At 45.3% G+C, this 12060-nt stretch overlaps 1 protein-coding gene across 7 annotated transcripts in view; it reads left to right on the forward strand.

Moving 5' to 3' along the window:
- fat3a (FAT atypical cadherin 3a) overlaps window positions 1–12060 on the forward strand; it is a 111806-nt gene that overhangs the window by 82174 nt on the left and 17572 nt on the right. For 4 of the 7 annotated variants that reach the window (XM_071471546.1, XM_071471549.1, XM_071471548.1 and 1 more), the window contains exons 11-19: window positions 77–1448; window positions 5855–6051; window positions 6317–6470; window positions 6621–6854; window positions 7029–7421; window positions 7569–7783; window positions 8541–8678; window positions 11535–11678; window positions 11860–12057. In XM_071471546.1, coding sequence (XP_071327647.1) covers window positions 77–1448; window positions 5855–6051; window positions 6317–6470; window positions 6621–6854; window positions 7029–7421; window positions 7569–7783; window positions 8541–8678; window positions 11535–11678; window positions 11860–12057 — 3045 coding nt within the window. The remainder of the gene's footprint in view (window positions 1–76; window positions 1449–5854; window positions 6052–6316; window positions 6471–6620; window positions 6855–7028; window positions 7422–7568; window positions 7784–8540; window positions 8679–11534; window positions 11679–11859; window positions 12058–12060) is intronic. The other 3 variants (XM_071471552.1, XM_071471547.1, XM_071471551.1) reach the window with 1 other exon arrangement.

Here is a 12060-nt window from a genome sequence, read left to right on the forward strand (position 1 = left end):
TTCACTGAGGGATTTTATAAACATTGATTATACAGTACTGTAATCATAAAATACTCATGTCTGTCTTTAATTCAAGGTGAAGGCAACAGATGCAGACCCTGGAGTCTACGGTCACATCATTTATTCCTTTGTTAATGATGTGGGAAAGGACCAATTCAGCATTGACACAAATGGTCAAATCACCACTGTAGAAAAGCTTGATCGCGAGGACCCAGCCAATAATAACATCATTCTGACGGTGGTGGCCCAGGACTCGGGCGGACGTGTCTCTTACTGTATAGTACAAATCACTCTGTTGGATGATAATGATAATGTACCTCGCTTCCATGCCACAGAGTACAGAGCTTCGGTCAAATCTGATGTGGCTAAAGGCTTTTTGGTGACACAGATTCAGGCTTATGATCCCGATGATGGCGCTAACGCCAAAGTGACATACTCACTTTACAGTGAGGCACATGTCCCAGTGGTTGACATTTTGGAGATAGACCCAGACAATGGTTGGATGGTGACTAAAGGCAGCTTCAGCCACTTGAGGAACTCTGTTTTATCTTTTTTTGTGAAGGCTGTGGATGGAGGAAATCCGGTCCGACACTCCCTGGTGTCTGTATACATCCACGTTCTTTCTCCAGACGCCTTCATTCCTTCCTTCAGCCAACATCAGTATTTATTTAGCATGCCAGAGGATACCCCCATAGGTTCAGCCATAGGGACGGTGCGCCTCAACACTCCTCCTGGATATACCTCACTCTCTGCTACCTTTGCCCTGGTTAACGGAGAGACCGGAGAAAACAACCAAGATAGGGTGTTTGTGGTGGAAAAGGATACAGGTGTGATCAAGCTTGATAAGCCCTTGGACCATGAGGTGATCAAAACGTACCACTTCAAAGTCACCACCACTGTGCAACAGGCGAAACTGGATTCTGTGACCTCTGTTGATGTTGAAGTCAAAGTGTTGGATCTAAATGACAACAAACCAGCCTTTGAGACCAACTCCTATGAGGCCACTGTTATGGAGGGAATGTCAATAGGAACCACAATTATTCAAGTCCAAGCACTAGACCCAGATTCTGGGGCCAATGGTCAGGTAACATATAGTCTTGGGGCATTAATCCAGTCAGAGGGGGATTCAGACACACCGGCTGGCACTTTTAGCATTGACAGCAACACAGGCTGGATCTCCACACGCAAGGACCTGGACCACGAGACAAATCCATCCTACGCATTCACAGTGGTGGCCTCAGACCTCGGGGAAACCCTGTCTCTTTCCAGTACCACCACTGTGACTGTGGCTGTGTCGGACATCAATGACAACCCGCCCAGGTTCCTGGAGCAGCACTACTTTGGTTCAGTTCAGGAGAGTGACCCCCCAGGTGAGGTGGTGGCTGTGCTGAATACCAGAGATGATGACAGCTCCACTGTGAACCGACAAGTCAGCTACCACATCACTGGTGAGTAAATCTGTCTTTGCTTTGAAACTGTATCACCAGATGGCAGCGATGGTACAGTTTAAGATGGGGATAGATGGTAAACTGTGGTTGAGGTGTGGTTGGGACGAGCAACTGAGTCACTTGGTCGAGATTGTGGATGGTTATAGTTAATAAAAAGGTGGGTGGTTATTTCAGATCTTAGACAGGATGTAAACCCCGGTCAGAGACTGTGCATTTTCATCCTCTACCTTGAACACACACCGTTAATATCTGCTTTGCTACATAGTGGACACAGAATCTCATGCACTGACACTGAGGTTTGTTGTTGCGCTGTGTGTTGTGACCCATCTGTGCACAATCATAGACTAGGCTGAAAACCATTCTACGTGTCTCTGTCTTGGCCCAGTAGTTTACTCCAGATACAGTCATCAGAGTTGTTAGTATTCTGCACCTCCTCATTGCTGCAACAGTCATGAATAAACATGAGAAGAAAAGAACTAAATTAAAGGCGTGATCCAGTATATAATTCACTAATTTTCTATGGTTGCTTCCAAAGAACGTATGCATGCATTCCAGCGCTCCAAGTCTGACTGAGAAAGAGGAAGTTCAATGTGATAACATTTCATGGCAGAATAGCATTCAACAGCCCATGACATTTACCCAGTTACAGTCCTCCAGAGGCCAAAGAAGAAGTAAATAGAGTTAGAGCAGACAATTAAGAGACTGCAGCTCATCTGATGAAAGCTGTTGCGAACATGTTGAAATTTAACTTTTGCTTCTTGAGGAGATGTAAAGATCCACAATGTAGTCCTGATACTAATCTGAAATGCCAGAGTATGGTTTAACTAGGAAAAAATCAGTGCCGGAGATTAATTGTTTGAGTCGTTCTACAGACTCTTCTGTGACACGGCACAGACTCAAGGCACAAAAACATGTATCTGTATATCAGAGGAAGAGTAGGAAACAAAAGAAGGAAACCAGGTGAACACTGAAACCTTTTGACAGTGATCAAAGGACTGACTTTGCTGATTAGCAGTAGGCTCACTGATGCGCCAGAAGGCAATAATGAAGTCAGGACTCCACAGGAGACTACATGCCAATGAGAGATGCAGAACTAATGAAGTACTTTTAATAGGAAGGAAATCCCTCCCCTAATGGTGCTGTAATGAGTGTGAGCCTGACAGCTGGAGTAACTGGCAGACATGTGAGTGATGTGACCTTATAGTTGGCAGCTGAAGAGGACAGAGGTGAGGAGGAAGGAGCTGCTGCCACAGAGCAGGAAGAGAGACTCAAACATATAGAAAACACAAAGAACAAAGGAGCTGTCAAAAACACTGACTAATGTGACCTTTCTCACTTCAAGAGAGAAACACTTGGTTCATGTAAAGGTGCAGCAGAACATAGACAGATTCCCACATGTCCTGGAAAACCTGGAAAACAGTTGACCAGTCTTGGAAAACACATGGAAAATGAGGGAAAAAGTAAAATGTCCTGGAAATATTGTTTTGTCCTGGAAAATTATTTCAGCATTCTTCTATAAAGTTATGTTCAGGATCAGGTTGAGGTTCAGATGGTGGTCTAGTTTATGGATGACAGGTTTGAAAAGGCTGCTGTCGGTTTGTTTGGCAGTGATGTGAACGCACCGTGAAGTCTCTGTTGCTGCTGACCTGTTTAATAATGGGTTAGCATGAGAAGTACAGCCAAGTACAGACTGCACTTTTTAAATCAGACGTCCACAGACAGGAACATGTTGGTGTGTGAGGGTCACGTAGTTTAGAGCAAACCAACCTCATGATGACCAGGTGGAAACTAACTGGACCAGTACTGATACTGAACTATTTAAAACCTGTTAAACTCTATATGAACCTATATTTGTGTTGTTCTGTCCTGTAAACAGGGCAGATAGTTGCTCTCAGGACCTGCAGCTGTGTTTATGTCCCTGAACAATGTGTAGCAGATGTTTTCATGTCAGGTCTGTCAGGGTGACACCCTCCATCTCATTTTGCCATAATGATGCTTCACTGCTGCTCTAACATTCCTGTTCCTGTCAGATTCACCTTGTGTTTACCTGTTACCAGGTGTTTCAGTGTGGAATTCGAAGCTGCTGTTTTTTTGTATTTCTGACTCTGGATTCAGTTTTTTTTTTTACCTCTTACTGAAAAGACCAGTTTTCATTTGATGATGATGGTGATGATGATGGCGATGATGATGATGACGACGATGATGAAAAGCCTTTACACTCTGTCACATCCATCATTAATTGTTGCAGCTCTCTGACTGTGAGTCAGAACCAGAACCTTCCTCTCATGCTACAGTCTGTCTGTCACCTACACTGATAAATAAGCTACTAACATGGACAGAAATGTTCAGGTCCCTGAACAAACACACGGATGTGTCAGTGCAACACAATACAACAGAGTGAGTCCTCCTGTGTGATGGATGTAGATGCTCCTCCACCAGTGTGGAGACGTCCAGGCCCAGAGAGTGTACAGACATCCGCCTGTGTTCAGCTGCAGATCAAACATGTGCAGGGTGGACTCTATTTGTACCACACTGCCACCCTTAGTTTGAGTTGTGCAACACAGAGGTATTGCTGTACAAACACGTCTGTCTCTAATATAACCTCAGTCATCAGCAGGAACTATATCATCGTAAAGATCATATTTAACTTCAGCAGAGTTTAAGGTGAGTAAATCAGGTTATGACTCTTATCTACAGAAGACCCAGTATGAACCCAACATAGACCTGGAGCTGGATGAAGTCATTAATAATAATAATAATAATAATAATAATAATAATGATACAACTACTACTACGACAAATAATAATAATAACCCAAACCTCCCACAACATTAACAGCCTCCTTCCCCATCCCTCATGGAGACTGGTCCACACACCAAGAGTGCCAGTCTCCAATAATAAAGATAATGATCATGATAATGATCATAATAATATTTTTAAAACATTTGAATATGTTGACATGACAATGAAACAAACACATGCTAAAATGATCAGAACCAGGCGTTCAGTTGTATTTCTTGAGGTGTGGACATTATTCCAGTCGACCATGATCAGTTCATCATCCCTGAGTGGTGTCAGGTGTCAGGTGTTCTTCCTCCTGATGTTACAGTTCAGATAAAAGCTTGTGGAGTTGTTGAGGACAGGTCTGAGGTGGAGGTCTGACTCCTCTTCTTCTACAGTATCTCACAAAGTATTAGTTAGCCAGTTAGCTCCATCACCAACAGATCGAGGTTTTGTTGCGGCTGGCAGCTGAGAATATATAAATCCACCTCCTGCCTGACTTTGAACACAATCCCAGAGAAAACACAGCATCACATAAAGTCCCAGGAGCTAATTATTTTATTCATTTACTTATTTTTTGTCATGAGAGAAATTTTAGCTGCTGCTCCAGAGTTCTTACATTAAAATGCTATTTGTATATTTGATTTCCACACAGATTTAAACTTAATAAATAATAATTCATTCTAAGATTGGTTGTTTCTATCACAGGGGTTTTCAGTTTCCAGCTCCGTCCTCCTGCTGCAGGTTCCCCTCAGGGATCAGCTGCTCCTGTCATCTAATATTAAATCCACTTTTTGATCTGTTGAAGCTCAACTTCTTTTATGTGCACAAGCTAATAGTTGTGGGACAGGTAATCCAGTTCAGTTCAGTTCAGTTCAGTCCAGTTCAGAGTCTGAACTGGACTGAACTGGACTGAACATCAGGAACCTGAGATTTTGGATCTGTTTCTTTTGGATTTGACCACATTTCTGCTCCTGAAAATCATCTCCTCATCTCCTCCAACTTTAATAATTATAAATATCGGAACTATAAGTATTTTTGTATTTTTACACACACTCTGTGTGTGTGTGTGTGTGTGTGTGTGTGTGTGTGTGTGTGTGTGTGTGTGTGTGTGTGTGTGTGTGAGAAGAGGTTTGATTACTGTCCCTAAAATGATTTTATTGCCTCTGTGACAGACACTTTATTTCTTCTTATTATTCGTGTTCTTGTGTAATTGTGATGTATTTTCTGTGTGTGCTTGTATTAACATTACAGTGATGTATAGTCAGGGTGTGTAAACACTGGGCTGTTTGTTCCTCCACCCATCACTCTGCTGTGTGGAGATGGATGTGGAGGACTGTGCTGCTTTGACTTTGACAGTCCAGTTAAATGTGTCGGCAGCCTCCCTCTCATAAATCCTCTGTTGTGGTCCAACGTTCATCCTCTGCTGCAGCCTCCACTGTTCAAATGCAGCAGCCTCTGATATTATTTTATACATCAACAGTTCATCAGGATGTTGTCTCTGTAGTGATGTTCATTCATGTTCCCGTGTTTGGACTGAACCTTTGTTTTAAAGCTGCGTCTTATGTTTAGTTAATGTACAATACTGTTCTTACTGTGTGTGTGTGTGTGTGTGTGTGGTCCAGGTGGGAACTACAGAGGTGTGTTTGCTCTGGGCCTGGTTCAGGGTGAATGGAAGATGTATGTGAAGGGGCTGCTGGACAGAGAGGAATGCAACCTCTACATCATCAATGTCACCGCCAGTGACGGACTCTTCGTTTCCCAGGCAACAGTGGAAATCACAGTGATAGACACTAATGACAATAGCCCCACCTGTGACCAGGTGAGGAGTGAAACAACATGTTGTTCTGTTTAACATTGTATATTAATATATTATAGTGTCAGGATGTATTTTTACATTTTGTTTTTATATTTGATCTTTTTATCTGACATTACGTTTCTGTTCTTGAAGGAGCAACTGTAACCTATCATAACTTTTCCTGTGGATCAATAAAAGATTCTGATTCTGATTTAAACAAGAAATGTGTGTGTGTGTGTGTGTGTGTGTGTGTGTGTGTGTGTGTATGTGTGTGTGTGTGTGTGTGCAGGCTGTGTACACTGCCTCTGTTCCAGAGGACCTCCCACTCAACAGTGTGCTGCTGAGGGTTGGAGCCACAGATGCAGATGTGGGCGTCAGTGCCCGGATCCAGTTCTCCTTACATGGTCCTGGATCCCAGGACTTTAGCATGGACCCTGATACTGGTACTGATGTAGTCAGATAAACAGTATTTTTTTTTTAAACTCTTTTTTACTGACTTATCAGTGGACTGTGAAGTCACATGATCACCAGCTGATCACAGTCAAACAGCTGCTGTGACACTGTCATGTCTTCCATGTTTCTTACCTGTCCAGGTGAGGTTAAGTCGTCTGTGATTCTGGACCATGAGGTGACGCCCAGCTACCGTCTGGTTGCCCAGGCGACAGATGGTGGTGGGAGGTGGTGCCGTGCTGAGGTTCGTCTCACAGTGACTGACGTGAATGACAACCCGCCCATCTTCACCCTGCCCCAGTACACTGCCAGCGTCTACGAGGACACCGCCACCAAAGCCCTGCTGACCCGCATCCAGGCCATAGACCCCGATGAAGGTGATGCTACTACTACTACTACTACTGCGAGTATTACTGCCAGTATTACTGCAGCTACTCAGGTGTCACTATTACTGCAGTCATGCTTCAAATGCTGCGTCACCACAGACGACAGCGTCTTGTTTCAGATGCTCTGATGCCTTTAAACCTGACGCTCCTCCTCTGGCTCTGCAGCAGGTCCGGGTCGTGTGGTGGTCTACTCTCTGGTTGACTCTGCAGGAAGTTCCTTCTCCATCGATAAATCCTCAGGCGTCGTGGCCCTGGAGCGTGTCCTCGACCGCGAGGTCCAGCCGGCTTATCAGATAACGGTACGTGCCTCTGACCAGGGTTCGCCGCTGCCTCTCTCCTCATTGGTCAACGTCACGATCACCGTGCTGGACATCAACGACAACCCGCCCGTGTTTGAGCGCCGCGATCAGCTGGCGACTGTGCCGGAGGACGTGGGAGTGGGCACCGAGGTTCTGAGGGTTTATGCCGCCAGCAAGGACATCGGGACCAATGCTGAGATCACTTACAGCATCCGGTCAGGCAACGAGCATGGGAAGTTCCACATCCACCCGCTGACGGGTGAGTGGGACATAACGATACAGACCTCTAACGTCAGCAGCCACAAACAGGAAGTGGATGACAACTGACAGTAGTGGAGTACATGTGATATTGATTTAAATCCTGCTGATTTATTCAGACCGATATGTCCCCCCCCCCTAAACTCAGGTGCCATTTTAGTCGCCCAGCCTCTGGACTACGAGACCTGCAGGGACTACTTCCTGACGGTGGAGGCTCGTGACGGCGGCACGCCACCTCTGAGTGCCATTACCACAGTCAACATAAACCTGACAGATGTCAACGACAACGCGCCCATGTTTAGCCGTGACCTCTACAGTGCGGTGGTGTCAGAGGACGCCACCATCGGAGAGTCTGTGGTCCAGGTCAGTCCAGAGTCAGATCAGCATTTACAGCCTGAGAACAGGGTCTCTTTTGAAAGGTGTGATGAGACTTTAGTGTGTGTGACTTCAGTTTGTGTACTTCTGGATGCTGTTGTAGTAAATTCAGTGTATCAGTGTGGAGGTCATTTGCTGTAAGATTTGCCCCCCCTGAGGGTAAATTAAAGTGACGCTATCTTCAGCTAAACCCAGAAGAGTTTCCATATGAACTTATCCTGCAGGTTTGAAAAATATTTTTTGGGGCATTTTTGCCTTTATTGACAGGACAGTAGAGTGACAAGAAAGGGGCAGAGAGGGGGAATGACACGCAGGAAAGAGTTGGGCCGGTAGGGAGTCGTACCGGCGCTCGCCTGCTAAGAGCATCAGTTCGTGTGGTACGCGCCCTAACCACTCCGCCACCGGGCCACCCTAATCCTGCTGGCTTTAATGAGCTTCAGTGAGGAGCAGAGGCCTCAGCCTGTTCTCAACTGTTACACATCTTCATTTATTTATGTCGGTAAAAATGCAGTAATATTCTGTCTGTGTGATCAAATAAAATTTTGTAAAGGATAATAATAATAGTAAAAATGATAATAATAATAAGCTTCACTTATTATAGACTTATTATTAACTGGAATCCAGTTTGTTTTATTGATCAGGTGCAGAACAGCAACAAATGGTCAAAATGAAAATTTAAACTTTCACTCACCCTACGTGTGTGTGTGTGTGTGTGTTTGCATGTGCATGTGCGTGTGTGTGGCAGCTGGTGGCAGAGGACGTGGACAGTCAGCTGAACGGAGACATCCTCTACTCCATCATCAGTGGAGACAGAGACAACCAGTTCTTCATTGACCCGCTCAGTGGGGTCATCAAGGTCAACAAGCAACTGGACCGTGAGACAGTGAGGACACACACACACACACACACACACACACACACTCAGAGTTACCCCCTCACAGTCACAGTCAGTTGATCAGTGAAGAGTTGTGTATGAAACTCTGAGCTTGATGTTAACAGATACAACAGAGCATATGTTAGTGTTAAATATAATTAGTTTATTAAATTAATAAACAGCTGTTGTTTATTTCTCTTAATACTTGAGATCCTGACTGAGAACATTGAAGCTGATGTCCCGTCTCTAGTGGTGGAGCGGCATAGAGCTAACGTAGCCATGTTAGCGTAGCCACCGTAGCCTGTCTGACTAATCAATAACAAATTTACGGTGAAACAAACCAGTTATCACGTGTATTATATTTGTCATATTGAATTCATCCATGGAACATGATCACACATTTCATCATATATAACACACGTGACCCAGACATATGAAAGACATCTTGTTTATTATTCACCATAAATACTTCATGAGAACTGGTTGTTATCATCGTAGCGTTAGCTGTTCTCCTCTGACACAGACCTCTGGGTGTTTTCTCACTGATCCTCTGATAGTCTGACATGATAATAGATGTACGTGTTGATTACACCTGATACAGTTCCACTGTAAATGCCAACACCGATGTGACTGTACAGGCAGGCCCCCTGTCTGTCAGCAGGGGGCACCATGCTACACATTTATTACTCCTTCACAGTTTGACAGCCACTAAACACAGAGCTGTCACTACTGATCCAGCAGCCTGAGCTGTGATCAACACACACATCATGTCACACTGAGATCAGCAGGAGCTGCTCCACCACCTGAGGATCCACACGCTGTTTAATCTGATTAACCTCCACCTGAGAGACACTAACTCCACCTGTAGAAACACCTGTGACTGCTCCGACCTGTTGTCGTCATCGGCTCCAGTACTGATGTATTTTCATGGTAAAGTTTGTGTCTGACAGGTGATCAGGTGACCAGCCATAAAAGGCACATAGAGTAGACATGAGAAACACACAAATACACAAAAAAGAACACACAACCAGTGCAAGACAAACTGTACACAACATAAAGAAAAACAACAATAACATGAGGGAACAAAACCTGTGATATTATAATGAGGACAATAACATGAGAGAATGACATCGCTAACTGTGCACATGAAAAACTGACTGTTCAGATCTGAATGAAACATTAACTATGAGAGGTGATCTTAAAAAGTGTGTGTGATGATACAATATTTAAGTTTCAACCTGGAACCATCAGAGCTCAGGTGTGAAGTTACCTGTAAATAATTTCAACAGTTTTTACTCTGCAGGAGTTTGACTGTGTCACTGTCACTGTTCACATCCATCTTCACTGAGCACATCTCTGCCTCCAGCTTCATGTGTCCACATCTGTCTCATGTCCTCATATGTCCACGTCTGTCTTATCTGTCTCATGTCCTCATATGTCCACATCTGTCACATCTGTCTCATGTCCTCATATGTCCACGTCTGTCTTATCTGTCTCATGTCCTCATATGTCCACGTCTGTCACATCTGTCTCATGTCCTCATGTGTCCACATCTGCCTCATGTCCTCATCTGTCTCATGTCCTCATGTGTCCACATCTGTCTCATCTGTTTCATGTCCTCATCTGTCCACATCTGTTTAATCTCCACGTGTGTCTCATGTCCTCATGTGTCCACGTCTGTCACATCTGTTTCATCGCCTCATGTGTCCACATCTGTCTCATGTCCTCATCTGTCTCATGTCCTCATGTGTCCACGTCTGTCACATCTGTCTCATGTCCTCATGTGTCTAGGCGTGTCTCATGTCCTCATGACGACTCCATGAACAGAGTGAAATCATGTGTTTGTTCAGACCCTGAACAGCCCCCACCACTGCCCCCCTCCTCTCACCCTCCCTCCTCATCATCTTCCTCCTCCTCATCTTCTCCTCTGCAGAGCTTGAAGACTTCAGAAACCTTCATATTTCTATCATAAAGTATTCATGAGTGCAGTCGATGAGCCGTCTGAGCGTGCTCAGAGAGAGGGAGCAGGGGCGTGTGGGGGATCAAAGCTTCAGGCTGATGAAAGTGTGTTTGGGGTTATCACACAGAGCAGCAGCTCCTCTGTGTGTGTGTGTGTGTGTGTGTGTGTGTGTGTGTGTGTGTTTCCTCCTCTCATTTCCATACAGGTTCTTGTATTTCCTCTCTCTCACTCTCTCACTCTCTCTCTCTCTAAACAGGTCATAGCTGTTTACTACTGAGGTTTATTTGTCAGGCAGCAGAACAGTTGTGTTGTGTTGTGTTGTGTTGTGTTGTGTTGTGTTGTGTTGTGTTGTGTTGCGGCTGTTGTTTCTCCTCACTCAGCTTCATTAGCTCTTTATTATAAAGCACCGTGGAGAAAAAATATCCTGCAGCAACTGGGAAGACTGAGCAGTGTGTGTGTGTGTGTGTGTGTGCGTGTGCGTGCGTGCGTGCGTGCGTGCGTGTGTGTGTGTGTGTACGTGTGCGTGTATGTGTGTGTGTGTGTGTGTGTGCATGTGTGAGTTTGTGTGTGAGGTCCAGTTTGAGTCTTAGACCTTTGAATTTTGGTGACTCACCTTCAAAGATCTGTTTGAGGGTTTAGACCTGGTTTTATGGTTCTGGGTAGGACCAGGTCCAGGTCCAGGTCCAGGGAATGTTTTGGGGTTTCCTGCCACAGACTGTGAATAAAGATGGGTGGAGCTTCTGTGACGTCAACCTCAGGTTTCTGAAGCTCAGAGTGAGGCAGTGTCTGACTCCGCCTCTAACTCCAAGTATACGCTCACTCACCTGTCACTCAAAGTGGCCACGCCCCCAGACACTGTGCTTCCTTCGTGGTTAATGCATCGTCCGTCGTATCTGTCCCTCCAGGTTCCCAGCTACTCGCTGGCCATCAGAGCTCTGGACAGTGGAACTCCACCCATGTCGTCCACCGTGATGGTCAACATAGACATCTCTGACATCAATGACAACCCGCCCACCTTCTCCCCGGCCAACCTGACCACTGTCATACAGGTAAACCTGACGACTGACACAAAGAGGGGAGTGCGAGGTCATGGTTTGACAGGTTGAATAGTTTCTGTGTTCATCACTCTGACAGTATGTAAATAATGAACTTTCCTGAATATCATCATCATGATGTGAACCCTAACCAGGCTGCCCCCCCCCCCCCCCCCCCCCCCCCCCACCCCCAAAGGAAAACAAGCCAATCGGCACCAGCATCCTGCAGTTATCAGTCATCGATCAGGACTCCTCCCACAACGGCCCGCCCTTTGACTTCCGCATCCTGTCAGGAAACGAAGGCGGAGAGTTTTTGCTGGAGAAGGATGGAACTCTGGTGGCCAATCAGGTGTTCAGGAGGGACCTGGCGACTGAATATGTCATCCAGATACAGGTA

This window comes from Trachinotus anak, unplaced genomic scaffold (assembly GCF_046630095.1).
Source record: "Trachinotus anak isolate AG129_WGS33_773 ecotype Australia unplaced genomic scaffold, CSIRO_AGI_Tana_v1 ptg000034l, whole genome shotgun sequence".
In the NCBI taxonomy this organism is placed as follows: Eukaryota; Metazoa; Chordata; class Actinopteri; order Carangiformes; family Carangidae; genus Trachinotus; species Trachinotus anak.